The 19,200-nt window shown below is 33.4% G+C and overlaps 2 protein-coding genes across 11 annotated transcripts in view; one reads left to right on the forward strand and one right to left on the reverse strand.

Moving 5' to 3' along the window:
- Positions 1-19,200, reverse strand: part of LOC126746865 (uncharacterized) — a 203,162-nt gene that overhangs the window by 52,214 nt on the left and 131,748 nt on the right. The gene's annotated exons all lie outside the window — the stretch shown is intronic.
- The window catches only part of LOC126746879 (transforming growth factor beta-1-induced transcript 1 protein-like), a 104,576-nt gene that overhangs the window by 40,989 nt on the left and 44,387 nt on the right, over positions 1-19,200 (forward strand). The window contains exons 1-3 of one of the 9 annotated variants that reach the window (XM_050455275.1): positions 10,006-10,023; positions 10,662-10,697; positions 18,782-18,817. The exons of 6 other annotated variants lie outside the window; for them this stretch is intronic. In XM_050455275.1, coding sequence (XP_050311232.1) covers positions 10,021-10,023; positions 10,662-10,697; positions 18,782-18,817 — 75 coding nt within the window. In that variant the 5' untranslated portion in view covers positions 10,006-10,020. Of the gene's footprint in view, positions 1-9,857; positions 10,024-10,661; positions 10,698-18,781; positions 18,818-19,200 lie in introns of those variants that run through there. 2 more of the 9 variants (XM_050455278.1, XM_050455282.1) reach the window with 2 other exon arrangements.

Raw genomic sequence — 19,200 nt, forward strand, 5'->3', positions numbered from 1 at the left:
ATTTTCTCGTCCTTTATTTAGTTTTGCTAAAATATTTGCCTTTTTTGCGTTTAATTTTGATGTTATGTTTTCATTGAGTTCTTTAAATATTTGTGCTAGTTCAAAAACATAATCAGTTTGCATTTGGTTTAAATTTTTTTCAAAATTTAATTGGTAATTTAGATTGCCTTTTAAAATTTGAAATGGGGTATATTCATGTGATGAATGAATACTGTTATTATAGTTTAAAATAGCTATGTCTATTAATTCTTGAATAGATTTACTACGATGATCGTTTCTAAGGGCAATAAGGCTTTCTTGAAGAGTTGAATGAAATCTTTCTATTGGGGAATTTGAATTTGGGTTGTATCGGGTTATAAAATGTAATTCTATTTGGTAGGTTTTACAGAGGTCTTGTACTAAATTACTTTTAAAGGATTTAGCATTGTCGGTGGTAATCTTGGAAGGTGTACCATGATGAGAAAAGAATTTAATCAAATTCTGACAGATTTCTATTGAGGTTTCATGTACAGGGTAGGCAGTAGCAAATTTTGAGAAATTGTCTATTAAGGTTAAATACTTTTGACCTGAAATTGAATATATGTCCATATATATATGTTCAAGGGGTCTCGATCCAGTTGGGGTTGGTTTATATACAACTTTGTATGGATGTCTATCATATTTTGTTTTTTGACATGTTTCACAAGTATTTACATAATCTATAACGTCTCTTTCCAGGCTCGGCCAGTAATAACGTTGTTTAATATTTTTTATGTTTTCCGTCATTCCTCTGTGCGATGTTTTCGTGGTATAATATCTTTCTATAATTTCTTTTCTTTCATCTACGTTTAAAACGTCTTCAAGGAGTGTGTTTGAAATAACAAGTTTGTATGCGTTATTTTTAAATGTTTCTTGAAAAATTCTTAAAATTAGGGGTTCTAATTCCTTATTTTGCAAATATAGGCAATATGTATCTGGTGGTAGATAATCCTTAAAGAGTGATTGTATATCAAAAGTTAAGGGGTCTTTATTTATAAAATAAATTAGTCTTTTTTTTGTTTCGAATAGGGTAGTTTTGGTCACATATGTATTGTATTCCGGACATTGGTTGGGGATATTGAGGTGTTCGTTGCGGGTTTCTTTGTGTAAACTGCTGGTTTTGTAGTTTATTAAATGGTTGGTTATATGGTCTAGATGTGTTTGGTTCATTTTGTCTAAATTGATTTGATTGATTTTGTCTTTGTTGATTAAATTGATTTTGTTTATATTGATTAAATTGATTCTGTTTATGGTGATTAAATTGATTTTGTGGTCTCAATTGATTATTGTTAATTTGTCTTTGTTGATTTATTTGTGGTTGATTTGGTGGTTTGTGTGAAGTTTGTCTTGCAGTATTTTAATTATGAAGGTAGTCATTTTTGAATTGGTTTTGACTTGTTAAAATATCATAGTTTGTGATAATATCGATAGCTTGATCTAAGGTTTGTGGATTTTGCACAATTAGTAATGTTCTAAGTTCATTAGGGACGTTCGCTAAAAGATTTTGTGTAGCTGTTAGTTCATTTTGATTGATGAGAATTGTTTTGGCTTCGATATTATTAATTTCGGAACAAATCTTATTATTAATCTTATTAACTAATGACTTTAAGCGTTGAATATAATCATTAATAGATTCATTTTTTCTGCTTAAGAAAATTAATTGTTGCTGTAAATTAGCCCTAGTAATTGGATCGTTAAATTTTTGTTGTAATGCAATTTTTATTTCTGCCCAAGAGTTTAAGTCAGATCTTGTTAACAAAAAGTCTTCAGCCTCTCCTATAATTTTTGATTTAATTGCTAAAATTACATATTCTTGTTGTGATGGGTCTGCATTAAAGTATCTTGCATAAAAGGTATCAATCTGGTTTAAAAATGTTTCTAATCTGGATGGTTGACCATCAAAGCTTTTGAGAAGTGCAACGGTTGATTTTAATGCATCAGCCATTTTATTATTGTTTACTAAATTACTATTGTCTACTAAGTTTAAATTTATACCTAAACTATTACTATCTAAATTAAGGGATGATAAAGTATTATTCGCTATTTCGGAATAAAGCTCGTTTAAGCCAGAATCTAAAGAAGAATTACTGTTTGAAGTAACCTCTAAACTTTTTACTCTAGGATAAGTTATGTCACTAACTCTATTGTTAAATTTTTTCATTAGAGTTCATACTAAACTTCAAAAAAAATAAAATAAAATTCAAAAATAAATTATAAAATTTTCAAAATATTTCCTTAATTAACAGGTTTTCCAACTAACAGAAACAATTCTATACAGTACAATAAAAAGTTTCTAGTTTCTGACCTGTATCAAATGATGTCTCTGCAACAACAGCTATACTGTAGTGAAGGCACCACCTGTCTTGGAAGCTAGCTATGCCAATTCTTCCTACTGGCTACTCGCAATGGCGTACCACTTTTCGAGGGTTGTTGGCCAGGAATCACTCAGCTCGTCTCAGTTTGCTCAGCAACTAAATTCTTGATCCTTTCTGAACTGTTAAAACAGAAGAGTGAACTACTGGTAATCCGCACTTTCCAGACACTAAGCACTGTATCCACGCTTATAGCTAAGGGATCACTCACTCACGTATTTACGTAATTCGCGTTACGTAACTCGCGATTACTCGTATCTGTACTCGACGACGATGTTCACAGAGATCCTCCGAAAGGATCCTACCGACTGCGCTAATTTTATTTAATAAATCGCAACTCGTGTTTTTAAAAAATTAATTTATTAAACACAAGAATACAATTTATATTACAATGTTGCAAAGCTTACTTTATGACTGCGCTAAGATGACTAACTACTCCTCTTTCACATCCTCTATATATATACTTCTAAATGCTAAATAAGCTGTGACAATTATTATCTTAAACTAAACTTATATTAAGCATAAGTGGCCATATAATTGTACCAATAATGCCACTAATTGATCAATACAGAGAGACTGTTTACAAAATATCGCTTGCCACGGCCCCCGGGGAGTCACAGAATTTTTATTACTCATATTTTGGTTATTCCCCGATCCCGATCTATACATCAAAAAAGCGGCGGCGCAGCGTTAGCCCACTCCGTACGGCACGATCGTCTTTCGTCGAATAGCGAATAAATGAGAGTATATAGAGTGAAAAAAACCCCAATATTACCAATGTTACCGGTCTTGCAGTAATATTACGTAATATTACCCTTTACATCACTTATACTACATATACGCATTAAAATAAACTGCAAAATATATTACGATATTTAGTGATCGATTCCCGTATATATTTATGGTCGATTCGAGCCTTTCCACAGCCTCTGGCCCGTTCAACAATTAATATTTGTCAGATAAAGGCCCAATACAGACGAAGCAACACGACATCAACACGATACCCGAGCAATATGTCGCTCACTTGTCGTCGCCATATATTTAAATGCAGTTATTCACACGACGCGATACATGAAAGGGATACGAGAACGTGGCTACAAGTTGCTCGTCAACATTTTTATTTAGTCGCCAGCAAACTGTTGCCTCGCGACATTGTTTTTTTTTTTTGGAAATGGCTGCCGAACGAGACAATAATTTAAAAATTGTCATTGAAGTGAAAAAATTTCCATTTTGTATAACTTCAAACGGTCGGATTATTCAAGGAACGACATAACCAAAAAATCGTGGCATGAAATATCAAAAGAAACCAAGTTTTCTGGTAAGTAACAAATTTATTTAATTAATTTAAAACACATTTGCAAAACAAATAATGTTTTATTTAATGTTAATTGAGGTTGTTTTAATATTTTGGTGCAAATACACTAATAACAATATTTATTTTGCCAAGGAAGAGCAACACGTGGTTTTATAAAATAGTTAGTCAAATATTTTCGCAGGGTCGTTGGGCCTGAAGTCGGCTGTAAATTAATGTCTTCTTCTTGCAAAAGAATATCGTTTTGCGATCTATTTGTGGTTCTTGTTGGTTCATTTATAGATGTTGTATACTGAGACCCCTCCCGTTTTCGGACAAAATTATGTAAAATACAAACAGCTTTTATTATATTTACCGTATTTTCTATTTTTCTACAACGAATTGGGCAGCTCAATACTTGGAATTTTTCTGTCATCATTCCAAAACTACATTCAATGGGTTTTCTTGCACGACTTAATCTGTAATTGAAAATTCTTTTTTTGTTATCTATTAAAGTCAAAGGATATGGCCTCATCATATACTGCTTTAACGGAAACGCATTATCTTCCACAAAATAAAACGGGAAATGTTGCTGCGAATCATCATGAGGCAAAGGTGAATTTTCCGTTATGTTAAGGCCTTTTCTTTCTAACCAATAATGCATTCGGGATTCTCTAAATATCCCACCATCGTTGTTCCTCCCAGCAAATCCAGTTTCCACCATAGTAAACAAACCATCAGCATCACACACTGCCATTAAAACAATTGAATGATATTGTTTATAATTAAAATTGGTTGAGCCAGAATTAGGATCTAGTTGTTCAATCCGTATATGTTTTCCGTCGATCACTCCCAAACAGTTTGGTATGTTCCAGACTTCATAAAAACGCTTAGATATATTTTTCCAGTCCTCAGTATTTGGTATTTTCATGTACTCATCTTTCAGTTTTTGTTATATAAGCAGTGTTGTGGCAGTTATAATTTCTGCCACAGTACTGTGTCCTACTTGAAAATATAATGACAAAGACATGAAGGTGCAACCAGATCCTAGGTATCTGAAACAAAAAGAATCCATATATAATAATGATAATAATAATAATAATAATAATAATAACAACGATTAATACATATATTTATTTTTTTCAGATCAAGAATGCAAAGAGAGATGGAAAACCAGCCCCGAGTGGTTCAAGTCAAAATCAAAGAAACCATACTACCTTCATGATTATTTGCTATTTATTCGGCCCTATGTCAAACTAATAAATACAACTGAATCACCAGGAAATATTGAAGGCCCACCAAATCCTTCAGAAAGTCAAGTCGCTTTGCAAGTGGATGAGACTGCCGCAAATAACCATGAAGATGAAGAATCACCTGCACCATCAGAAGTGTTATTTAATAATAACTCCGAGAGAGAAGATTCTGTCCCTATTACTTCAAAGTCGACGAAGAACCCACAGTACAACACAACAGGGAAAAAGAACATGTACAATAATTTGGACAAATCATTTTTGGAGTATTTGTCAAATAAGAAAAAAAAACTTGCCCCTACTGATGATAATGAAACTGCTAGAAAATATTGTTTGCTTAGTTTATTACCCGACATTAAAAACACTTACTGATGATCAAATGCGACACTTTAAGCTAGAAGTTCTGCACTTGATTGACAACATAAGGAAAAGCTCAGGACCATCTACAATAACAACCCCACTTTCTTCCACTGGCTCAAATAATTACCCATACTCTTCATCAAGAAGTGTTTCTCAATCATCACGACATTCGTTTGATACAAATGAAATAACTTCAGCTATTAATGGACTATATAGAAATTTCACTTCGGAGGCCCAGATAGGAATCACTTCACCACCAAATGAATATTAACGGGAAGAACAATCTCATACCAATCAAACCTTTAAAATCCCAATAACTTTATAATATTTACTATACATATTTAAAATGTCAAAAAAAAACTTTATAAACTAAAGAAATATTTTTTTTTACTTACCTAAGTGTTATAAGTAACCTTTCCTCTGCACTGATACATTCTCCTATCACTGTATTTTGTTTGTGAAGAAAAGGTGCCACAACTCTTAATAATTCTCGAAAACTTTCTTTGGACATCCTATAAAAGGCCTGAAATTTTTTATCAGTCTGTCTTAATTCTCTCGCTGCGATGAACAGTCTTCTCCTTTTATTATTTCTAATATAAGGATGTACCCAATATTTTCGTCGTCGTCTTCTTCTTCTCCGATTTAAATATAAATAAATAAGCATGTCTTCGTCGCTAGAGTCTTCTTCGCTACTGGACATCTTTAGATAAACTGCCTCGTCTGGATACTGACACACGTCGGCAACATTCGAGCGACATGTTGCTCGGGTATCGTGTTGATGTCGTGTTGCTTCGTCTGTATTGAGCCAAAGATTGGCAAGTTGCTGCTAGGATTGAATTGTGGACGGGCCGGGAATAGGAAACAAAGTCGCGCGCTCAAAAATAGGAAATGCAATTATTTTATACGTTTTATTATTGTTATTTTAATTTTTTTTTCAAATAAACGAATATAAGTAAAATATTAACTTTTATTGCGTTCTATTATTTATAAATGTCATTTTTTACTAAATATTATATATTATTATACGACGTGTTACACAAGTTCTAGCTCACTATTGGGATCTCGGTAAATATAAGAGATACGAAGATGGTTAAATTTAGGGCAAAGTTTCGCATTTTTGAGCCTAAAAATGTGCCATTTGAAAATTTGTATATAAAATATTTAAATTTATATTTCTTGTTGGGGCGCTATTGGACCACCCCTTTTATACGTGGAAATAATGTTGCGAAGAATCAACCATTTCTTAAGATGCGTGGCATAATACAGAGTGGCCATTTGAAAACGAAACAGAGCCTATTTTGAGTTCCTCAGAACATTTGCGAAAAAATCCTCGGACCCGTCAATTTTTGATTCAAGGGGGAAACATTTTTTTGCTAGTTTCGCCCCCCTGAGGGCAAAGCCCTAGCGGGGGTGACAAGGGCCCCCAAAATTTTAAATGGAACGGGGGGTCGAGTGATACCTTATTTTGAAGGTATTTTTATGTGGATTATAACCCTAAAGTTTTAAATCGTTACTATTTGCCTAGTCGATACAGGGGCTAATAAAAGTTACAAAAACATGTCAACATTTTTTAAGAAAAAAAATGCTTGTAAATTTAGCAGTTAAATAAATACAAAAAAATTTATTCTAGTGTGTCAAACAAATAGCTCTTTAAAGTTAGTTAGTTACAACATTAAGTGTGATAATGGTTTATTCACTTGCTGAGTTGAAATAATTACTCTTTTCTTTGCAAACAATGAAAATGCTAATAGAACTGCCCAGCTCCTTACAACACCCTAATCGATAGGTCCATCGCAAGTACATTTTGGAATTGGTTCAAAAATTTAGGGAAACTGGGTCTGTGGCTAATAAAAAGCGCGAAATGGATAATCCAGTGGTGAATAAAGCTTCAGAAGTAGCTATTTTAGGCCATATTGTGCAAGATCTTACACTGAGCACAAGGAAGTTATCAACCGTGTCGGGTATTAAGAGAAGCAGCATTCAGAAGATATTTAAAAAAAACAAGTTTCATCCGTACAAAATCCATCTCGTACAAGAACTAAACGAAGACGATTTTGATAGGCGAGTACAATTTTGTGAAACTATATCTGAGCAAGCCGCCAATGATCCACACTTTTTATTTAATGTATGTTTTTCTGACGAATGCTCCTTTTTCCTAAACGGTACTGTGAATCGTCACAATTGTCGCTATTGGGCTGATTCAAATCCCAGAATATTTCGTGAGGTGCATACACAACATCCTAAAAAATTAAATGTTTGGGATGGCATTTTTGGTAAACATATCGTAGGCCCCTTTTTTTTACCTGGCAATTTAACAGGAGAGATGTACCTGGAGTTATTAAAAAAAAACAATTTATCCAGCATTAGTGGAGATCCTAGAAAATAACAACGAGTACTTGGAAAATCGTCTAGTATTTTAGCAAGATGGGGCGCCACCCCACTATGCTGCAAGGATTCGTCAATATTTGGACCAAACGTTTCCAGGAAGTAGAAGTCGAAGGCCAGCATGCTTTGCCCTCAGAGGGGCGAAACTAGCAAAAAAATGTTTCCCCCTTGAATCAAAAATTGACGGGTCCGAATATTTTTTCGCAAATGTTCTGAGGGACCCAAAATATATACAGACCTATATACACCTTGTATGTATATAGTCTGTATATGGTAATAATTAAAACAATTTTGAATTTTGTGAGTGTGTTAAAATTAGCGTGGTGTAGACTTCGCTCACCCTAAAATCGGTTTCGCGTTTATATTATACTGTAATTCTTGTTGTTATTCTATTTGTTATATACTGTAGATGTTTTGTTTTATTTACTTTCCTCTCAACTTTTCAACAATAAAAATTTCATTTTTGCGGCCTTTTGATGCTAGTGATAATAAATCGAATAGTTGTGGTAAATATTTTTAGGCATTTCATAATGTATTAGTTTATGATCGTTTTACCGACCAAATTTTAAGAGAGTATCAATTTCTTAACACGTGTCATTTTTGACCTGAATATATTTTAAACCTGAATTACAATTTTTAAATACAATATACGTTGTTAATAGATTAATATATCTGCTTAATAAAAAAAATACAGTACTGTTTTTTAAGATAAAAATTCAAGGGTAAATTGAATTTTTGACATTAAAATTAACGAGTCATTTATTTGGAAATTAAGAAATAAATCTCATACGCTCAAATATTGAAAAGAAGAAGAAAATAGACTTATTCACATATTTAAAATATATTTGAACTTAAAAATTTTTAACGAAACGTTTTGTTATATTTACTTTAATGTAGGTTCAATAAGTCTTAAATACAATAATTTAATTAGATATAATAGATACCGCGAATGAATCCAATTATAATTCATGCCAATGACGAATCCAGTTCTGAAGAGATGGATAGTGATGCTAAATAGGTAAGCATTTTTGGACGTAAAAAAATGTGGGTGCAAAATTATGAATATGTAGTTAACCTCACTTATAGATTTCGATGAGTCCAAAAATTTCATTGTCAATTTCATTTCAATGAAAATTTATTGTTCAGTGAGAATTTTTGGGCTTATCGAAACAAATATCAGTGGAGGCAAGTTTATACTATAATGCAATATACTATAATATAATGCAATATTCTATTGCAGCACGGCCACGACATTATTTTATACCTGTGTTACAACAAACCACCCACCTTTTTGACATTTTTTTAATAATAAAAAAAAAAACTGTGTAAAAAATATGTGTCATTAAATCTAACCACGATTTTTGCGTGACTTGATAAATGTTTTTGTTTGTTGTAAAATAACATTTTTACTATATATATATTAAGCCAGAGGAATAAAAATTATATGCACGCCAATGCCTTATAAAGAAAACGCCGCGTGCTAAACGTTATTAGTTTTTATACTTGTCCAAGTAACTTCACCTAAACTATATTTAAATGGCAAGAAAAAGTAACTTAATGCTCCATGGCTCTAAAATCAATAATAAAGAAGTTATTGAGGTTTAAAGTGAAGGGCGACTGAGCGACGGCCCTTATAGTATGTCGCTTTGACAAACCGATCAAAAATTGCTCAATATATCGCTTATTTTTGATATTAGAGAAAATCAGTAAAAAATCCTTTTAATTTGAATTAAATTCTTTATCAATTAAGCATATTTTAAGCAGGGTGTTCCAAAATAACAATTTCTTTTACCAAATAAAATCGATCGTTTTTATTAACAATTTATATTACTTTTATGCTGGGTTATAGCTGAGAGAGCATTCACACATAGAGCTATACATAGAAGGTTCGATTCACGAATATCGAGTCAAATCAACTTGAGGCCTAGAAGGTCGTCAGGGAATCAACTTCCAAAGAACGACTTTCCCGAACATTGCAACTTGCAGAACTTTATAAAATTTCCCTCGTAGTACTAGCCCATTCGTGATACTCGAAATTTTTAACAACCGACCGACGACCTAAGAAAAGGCTGTCTCTCTCTCCGATCTACTAAGAAACTCGAACGCTTTCAAATCAACACCTAAATATAGTGAAACATTCCGATTTTTGTTTTTATTAAAAACATATAAATACGAACCCCCACCAGGCGTGGGAGTCCCGAAAAACATTTTCGAAATTTCCACACAGAAAATCTTCCAGTCACTCCGCGGCTACTCCCGTGTTCGCTTCGGTTCGTTAGTTCAGTTACGAGTGCGCACCCACTCTTCTAGTAATTCAGTAATTGTGTGTTAGAAAGAGACAAATATGGTAAGCGAGATTTATTTTTTTTTTTTGCCATAAGGGTGGGTCTGTATAGTGGGGCGCCCTGTATATATCCATCAGTGACTAACGTTAACGCTTTTTTTTACTAATAATTTCACACCATTCGGCATGACACACGGTAGGTTCCCGGAACGGGATTATGTTGCCATAAAAACGTCATTATCGCTAAATAAACATGAATTTAATTACAAAAAAAAATTATTATTATGATGATTCGCTATTAGATAAAGAATTATGGGGGGGTGTTAAAATTAGGAAAAGTTGTAAAGCTGTAGAGATACAGGGTGACCCTGATAGAGGGTTGTAAAAGCATCAGCCTGATGATAGAAGCTAAAAAATGAAATTTCGAATTTTCCATATAATACATGAATAATTAGGGCTGTTTTCGGCAACAAGCAACCGAAGAATAAAGCAGCTTTTTCAAATTTCAATATCTTCAATTTTAAATCAACCACCCTGTGTTTTACTTTAAAAAAAAACGAAAATGACACCTAACAAGCGAAAAAAAACCACAACGACAAAAAAACTACTATTTTTTTACACAAATTCACTTCTTCCATAATCCAAAAAAAAAAATCAAAAAATTTTTCAAAATTTTTAAAAACCACCTGATTTTGTTGCAGCTCTTCAGTAACCGAAATCGAAATAGGCCGCAGCGTGTATGTATATAATTTTTATTTTTTATTTTTTTTTGTACATTTTTCGATGTTGTACTTCTTTTTTACTTGTTTTTTTCAACAAATTTTTGGCTGAAAATTTCCAAGATTTAAACATCTCTATACAGGGTGGGAACACCGAAAAGGTTGCATCGCTGTTTGGAAACCTCTGGTATGTTTCGGAAAAAAAACGCTCGGAGACGTCAATTTTGATTTCTAGAAGAACGTCTTTTGATCTGTACAATACAGGGTGATCAAAAAATAAGTGAGAACTTAGAAATAAAAAAACCCCAATTTTTTTCAGGTTTTTAGTAACTTTTGTATAATAATGTTTATATCTATTTTCAACCGCTGTGGAGCTATTTGATTTTATAGGTCTTAAAGTGCCCGAAAGTTGACTTAAAATTAAACTTCAAGTGCCTAAAAATATGACCTTAACTTAACCTTTACGTGCCTGAAAAATGGCACCTGCAATGCCTGAAAAATCTGATTTTATTTGAACCTTCACCACGTACAAATCTGAGCTTGACTGAGGCTCAAGCACCTAAAAGTCTGACCTTTATTCAACCTTTAAGTTCTGAAATAATTTAGGCTTTAAGTGCTTACAAATGAAGAAAAAGAAGAATAATTCAATTCCTGTAAAAGAAAAAATCAATAATTTCTTCTAAGCAGCTAGGGTTATGTAGTAAAAAGAGAAGAATAGCTCAACTATCTGTAAAACCAATGAAACAGAAAAGGAAGAAAAACTCAATTGCATGTAAAACAAAAATCAATATTTTTTTTTAAGTAGTTGACGTCATGAAGAAAAAAGAGGAGAATAACTCAACTGCCTATAAAAAAAAACATTAATTTCTTTGAAGCATTTGAGGTCATGAAGGACAAAGAGAAGAATAGCTGGACTGTCTGTAAACAAACGAAATCAAGCGAGCCTTAGGGGAGAAATAGAAGAACTGTGAGCCGCAGTTACTCAAATGCCTGTAAATGAAAAAATCAATAGTTTCTTCTAAGCAGCTAGGGTTGAAAAAGTAGAAAGAGAAGAATAGCTCAACTATCTGTAAAACCAATGAAACAGAAAGGGAAGAAAAACTCAATTGCATGTAAAAGAAAAATCAATATATTTTTAAGTAGTTGACGTCATGATGAAGAATGCGAAGAATAATTCAACTGCCTGTAAAAAAACATTAATTTCTATCAAGCAGTTGAGGCTATGAAGGACAAAGAGAAGAATAGCTGAACTGTCTGTAAAACAACAATCAATATTTTTTTAAAAGTAGTTGACGTCATGAAGAAGAATGAGAAGAATAATTCAACTGCCTGTAAAAAAAAACATTAATTTCTTTCAAGCAGTTGAGGTTATGAAGGACAAAGAGAAGAATAGCTGAACTGTCTGTAAACCAAAAAAATCAATAATTTCTTGGACTAAATTCTGTACGCTTTTAAGTGCATGAAGAATGTAACTTTAAACGAAGTTCAGAGTGCTTGAACATTTTAATTTCAACCTAAGCTTTAACCACTTAAATGAAAATCTAAGTGCACACAAATCTGTCTTTAATATGTGCCTTATGTACCTGAATTTTTGCTTTTTAATTTCTGTACATTATTATAACTTCTTATACTTAATATTCCTTTTGGATATTAGGCTATCATACGTGCTATCTTAACTTTGTTCGCTGCAGTCGTCATCTTCTACTTACACTTCCTCTTCTTAATACTTTTCCTTGCAAAATAGTGTACAATGAGGTAAATATGTCTTTAGTTCTCATTACGTGTCCCAAATATTGGAGCTTCTATTCCTTCACAGTATTAGCAATGTGGCCTGTCCATGGTCTCTTCAATATTCTACGATAACTCCATATATATAACCATAACTCAAATACTTGCAATTTCTTCGTTGTGGCTTCAGTAAGTGCCCATGCTTCTACCACGTAAAACATGACAGAGAACACGTAACGTAAACAGTAAACACGTGATGGCTTATGAACGGATGTCTTATCTTGCTGAATGCAGTCATGGCCTTTTCAATTCTGCTCCGTATTTTCTGTGAATGATCCCACTGCTCGTCCACGAGACTTCCTAAATAAATAATATTGCTCACTCGTTCTATCCATTGACATCACTCTAGACATTCTAGTTGTCCCATTGACCATAATTTTCAACTTATGTTTTGAACAAGGGCTTTTTTCAGAAAATCTAAAAGTTAGCAGTGTCATACCGATCTTCAAACGGGGTGATAAGGAGGACCCGTCAAACTATCGACCCATAATATCCATTATACCCATTTTTGGAAAGGTATTTGAGATATTAATTAAGACCAGATTGACTACGTACATAAATCTTCAAAACATCTTGCACCCTGCACAGTGGTCAAGTGTCGTGTCATCACGTGTGACAATCAAGTCAAATGTACATACCCTAAGATTTTTGGGGACGCTCAATTCAAAAATTATATTTGTTTTTCAAAATTCAAAATGCCGGAAACAAAATGATGGAGTTTTTTGCAAAAAACCAGTTTGTATTGTATTGTAACCTAAGTATTTTACCATAATATTTGACTAACAACTATCTTACAACAATAATTTCAATCTTATGAATAGTTGTCATTATCGTTAGTGTCATCGTCGTCGCTTTCATTTGTCAATTTCAATGTTATTAGTTTCATTTTCGGGAATACTCCTTTCTAAAACATCGATTTGGTGATCCAAACTTAAATAAAGAAAAATTTAGGAACCTAACGCCATTTAGACAAGATGTAGAGGTATTTTACCTCGAATGGTAACATTTGATTTTTCGGGTTTTGTCTTTGTTTAATAGTAGTAGTCGAAGGCTTTGAGGGGGGCAAACACAGCTTGCTTGCGCTTGTTTGCTCTGCGTCTGTGCGACCTCAGTAAGGCCTTCGACTGTGTCAACCCAGAGATCCTTCTGAATAAGCTGGAAGCATTTTATGGCTTCAGAAGAGTGGTGCTCGCTTTTTTCAGATCTTACCTTACTAATAGACGTCAATGCACTGTAATGTCTCTAGTATTTGCCCTGTAAAGTTTGGAGTCCCACAGGGGTCAGTCATCGGGCCTATACTATTTATACTTTATATTAATGATCTGTGTACCTTTCTGAAGCCGAATCCCTCTTTTTTATTTGCCGATGATACAACATTGCTTTCATCATCTGAGAGTCTTGAGGAACTACAGACCAATCTGACTTCTGTTATATCAAGGGCCAAGAAATGCTTTGAGGGAAATAAACTTAGCTTGAATGAAGGCAAAACTCAGAAGCTAATTGTGTCAAGTAATCCTCGAGTCGAAAGTGGAGAGTGTGTTAGACTACTGGGTTGCCCATATAGATAGGTTATGCAAAAAACTCTCTTCAAGCATATTTCTTCTGAGACAGCTTAGAGGCTTTATGGATATAGGCGGTCTTTTAAGTGCATACTATGCATTTTTTTATTCACACATTTCATATGGTGTAATTTTATGGGGTAACTCTTCTCACTCAATAAGAGTGTTTTGACTCCAGAAGAGAACTTTGAGTACGATTTTAAGTCTTTCATTTTTCATAAAATTAAAAATTTTAACCCTGCTTTGTATATACATTCTTAACTGTCTTGTTGAAATTCATATAAACAAAGATAGTTATAAAAAAAATGTAGATTTTCACTCTTAAAACACAAGAGGTGCACAACAAATACGTCCTCCTTATTTAAAACTACAAAAATCAAAGAATAATTCACTGCTCCTTAGTCTTTACAATAAATTACAATGTTCTACTCGCCAGCTATTTCCTAAAAAATTCAAAGTACTCATCAGAGATACTCTTCTAGAACACAACTTTTAGTCTGTTGATGAGTTTATAACCACGCCTCTGAATGAATGACAAATGTGCTCAGATCTTGACAGATTTTTGTTATTGAACTGTATTTTTAACTTCTGCATACACTGTTTTTATTGGTTTAATTTTGTGACTTGTGTAAGACTGTAAGGTTACTCGCATCAATAAACTACTCTACTCTACTCTATTGGCTTTGGGTTGATTATAAGCTAATTTTGTTTTTGCTTACAATTTTTAGTTTTGTCTTTTTAATATTGATGTCTCGGCCATATAGTTGACTGCACTCTGTTATCCTATTCATGAGATTTTGTAACCTATCTATGCTGTCCGCATAGACCATCGTATTGTCTGCATAATGCACATGGTTCACTCTTTGTCCATTTAGGGATCTGTAATTTCTAAGACTAATACGAAATCTGAATAAATATTGAACAATAATAGTGAGAGAATGCAGCTCTGTCTTACACCACTCACTATCTTCATTTCTTCTTTTTTTCTGGCAAAAACTGATTGATTCCAGTATAAGATGACTTTTCTCCTTTTCCATCAAAACCTTTATTTTTCAAAATTTCTGCCATTTTTCGCATGTTTTACTATATCAAAAGCTCTCTGGTAGTTAACAAAACATGCAAACGCTGCAATAAAACTTGGATACCTCATATAGCCACTCGTGTTTCTGCTACACCTCTGAAACCAAACTGTATGTATGATTTTTAGAAATAATTTCAGTAGAGGGCTTATCAGACTTATTTTTTCTACAGTCTTCAGAATTTTTAGCTCCCAATTTGTTAGACAAGCTGAAGAACTCCGATGTGAGCCACTCGTGCGAAATCTTACCAGAACTGTATACTATTTATGAACCACCTCATGCTGTCTTTATCAAAAAGCTTAAAGAACTCTATATTTATATTATCAGATGTCATGTATTTTCCTTTCTTCGTGGATTTTATTGCCGCTCTAATCTCGTCAATGAGGATATCTGGATTTAGAGCATCATCTGCTTTAGGAGGTTCGAGTCTTGTGTCTTAAAACAGTTGTTCTACGTATATTTTCCACGTGTCTTTCAAGTCAGCAACATTAATTCGGTTTCCCCTCGTTGTTGTTTAGGGTGATCGATCACAAATGTTCAAATTTAGACCTTTCGGTGTACATTGAAGTAATCAGTAATAAATTTACTAAAGATAATTTTCATTTTTCTTTAGTAGACCAAAATACTGTGGAAAAAACTATAAAAAACATTAGGACCAATGCCTCTGGTGTGGATAACATAACTCGATGTATGTTACACTTATGTCTCCCTGATATTCTGGATCATGTCACTCATATTATAAACTGTTGTTTGGAGATTTTCCCAGAGCCTGGCGTGAGTCGGTGGTATGTCCGATTCCCAAATCCTCCAGTCCTGAAAGTGTTTAAAATTTGCGTCCGATAAGTTTGCTTCGCGTAATCTCCAAGGCTCTCGAAAGAATAGTCTATATGGAGCTATCATCATTTTTAATGTCAAATAATATCCTCCCTTCTCATCAGTCTGGTTTTAGGAAACATAGTACAGCTAGTACACTTCTAAACGTCACCGATAATATCATGCGAGCTCTTGACAAAAAGATTTCAGCGATTATGATAGCTCGTGATTTCTCGAAAGCATTTGATGTCATCGATCATGATTTGCTTGTAGCGGAACTAAAATATTATGGCTGTAGTGATGTTGTTTTGTCCTCTTTAAAACTTACTTGTGGCGTAGAACCCAGAAAGTGAGGGTGAATAATGAATATTCTGCTTCGAAAAATATTATTTCTGGTGTCCCACAAGGGTCAATATTAGGCCCAATATTATTTCTTATATATACTTCAGATTTACCCGGTCTTGTTGAAGATTCTGAAATACATTGATATGCTGATGACATTCAATACATACATTATTTTGACTCTGCTAATTTTGATAACGTGGCTGATACTATTAACGCTGATCTGAACGTAATAAATCAATTAATTTCAAAAGAGCATAACCTTGTCATTAATCCTAATAAAACAAAAATGGCTTTGTTTTAAAATCGAGGATCACATAAAAATATAATGGAAACTGTTCACATTCAATTGGATAACAAAACTATTTTGTTCTCTGACACGGTGAAGGTTTTGGGACTTAAAATGGACAATTCTTTAAAGTTTAAGGAACATGCTAATACTCTTCTGCAGAGGTGTTATATACATTTAAAATTTTAAAACTGGGAAAAAACTCATAGTGCCTCTTGTTTCATCTATTTTAAATTACTGCCCTATAGTTTATTACCCTTGCTTAGACCAAATAAATCGTTACCACCTGGAACGCATGCAGAATACTTGCTGTAGATTCATTTTTAACCTCGGAAAGTTTGATCATGTATCAGACTCTATATATCAGTTGAGGTGGTTAACCCTACCTTAACTATTCAAATTCTTCACTTCTACTTTTCTTTATCGATTATATGTTAGTCAAAGTCCTGAAGATCTCTTTAAAAAGTTAATACCAAGAAATCAGGTTCACACTCGAAATATTAGATACAATTGCAGCGCGATTTGGAATATCGCAATCTACAAGTTGGCAAATTTTAAGGCACGAGTTGCTGTACCTGTTTCATGTGCAGAGGGTACAAGCCCTACTTCCAAGAGATTTGCCGCAATCGAGTACACTTTTGTGAGTGGTTGTTACATCACCAGCAGTTAAGCCCAAACTTTACCATGAACATTTTAGTTATACGGATGAGGCAAATTTTACGCGCAATGGAATTTTCAACTTTCATAACACTCATTACTGGGCTTTGGAAAATCCGCATATTACACGGAGAACATACTTTCAACAACGTTTTTCTGTAAATGTATGGGCTGAAATTCTGAACGGGATGCTCATCGGGCCTTTTATTCTGGAAAATCGTTTGACTGGTGCTCGGTATTTAGAATTTTTGCGCAACAATTTACCAGTGCTACTTGAAAATGTGAATCTCAACGCTAGACAGAACATGTGGTTTCTTCATGACCAGTGCGACAACATTTAGATCGTGTGTTTCCTGGACGATGGATAGGCCGTGATGGACCTTAATCCATTAGACTTTTATTTGTGGGGTCATATAAAAACAATGGTGTATGTAAATAAAGTTGATACTGAGCAAAAGCTCCGACATCGCATAAACGCTGCCAGTGACGCAATTCGCCTACAGCTTGGTTTGGTCTATATATGTTCATCTTTATGGATTCGACGAGCTCAAGTCTGTATCGAAAATAATGGAAACAACTTCGAACAGTTGCTTTAAATTAGTTTAAATTAAACACATTTCTATTTGAGTATACCTTTCTTTAATGTCTTTTTACTTGGATTAGCAGTTCTTCATTTCAATGATTTTGTTTGTGCTGTCGTATGCGCCATCAGCGTCTTTGATGTTCTTATTGGTTGTGCTGACTTTACTTAATTGATCTTTTAGACTTTACCTGCCTAAATTAAAAAAAAATATATATTTTTTCTTTTAGTCCGTAAGATTGGACACTTTTTTATTCGATTATATCATTCTTGCTTAAAAAAAAATGGAAAATTTTAGACGTTTAACGATATTTGAAAAGGTATGTAATTAGCCGAAAATTTGACCTTATCCTAAGCTTTTAGTGCACAAAACTCAACACTTAAGCTTTAAATTTCTGAAAGTACGACTTTAATTTAAGTGTCAAAAAAATTGATTTTAATTTGAGTTTTTAGTGCCTGAAAAATCTAACTATTTAAACTTAAACTTTAGCCACCTAAAAATCTTACTTTCACTTAAGATCTTGATACCTAAACATTTGTCTTTAAGTTGAGCTTTAAATGCCTGAAAATCTGACTTTAACTTAAGCTCAAGTGCCTGAAAAAGAGGAGTTTTATTAACCCAAATATCTTTACAATGATTAAACACTTTATTAAATAAAAGTTACTAAAAAAGAGGGTTTCTATTTAAAACCCAAAGTGTAAGGCAATATTTTATTTTGGAATCACTTTGTATTATACAGCTATAGATGAAAAGACATACGTCCTCCTAGATATCAAAATTGACATGTTCGAGCGTTTTTTCCAAAACATACTAGGAGAGTCACACCTTTTCGTTGGGACACCCTGTATATGTTGGGCACCGCGTATTCTATTTATATGGAGACACTGGGGAGTACTGCATGTCAGAGCCAATAAAACACCCGAAAAAAAATACAGTGGTACCAAACAAGTTGACCCGTTGAACCCCGCGCATTCACCATTTTATTTTGTTGCAGCTCTTCTCGCCCTTTATCAAAATAAGACCGAGATTTGTATGTATCCTATATGTAATTTCTTTATTGTAAATGTTGTATTTCTTGTATTGTTACTAAATTTCAAATATTTATGAAAAAATTAACCTAAAAAAAATGCATGAATTTTTTTGCGTCTTTTGTTAGAAATTGGCGTCGTCGATATGTGGCAACAGCGTTACTGTACACGACTAGTAAGGGCCCTAAATAGGGGACCGAGAGCCTAAACGGTGTTGCCATATAGAGTGAAAAGTAGTGTAAAATATTTAATTGAAGAACATAACTCAGAAGTTTTTTGTCTTAAAATGCTAAAATTTTTTAAAACTATAGGTGAACCTCAAAAACGTTTAAGTTATCAGTAGTTTAACAGTAAACAAAAGCAAAACACAAAATCCACAGAATCA

This window comes from Anthonomus grandis, chromosome 18 (assembly GCF_022605725.1).
Source record: "Anthonomus grandis grandis chromosome 18, icAntGran1.3, whole genome shotgun sequence".
NCBI classification, from domain to species: domain Eukaryota; kingdom Metazoa; phylum Arthropoda; class Insecta; order Coleoptera; family Curculionidae; genus Anthonomus; species Anthonomus grandis.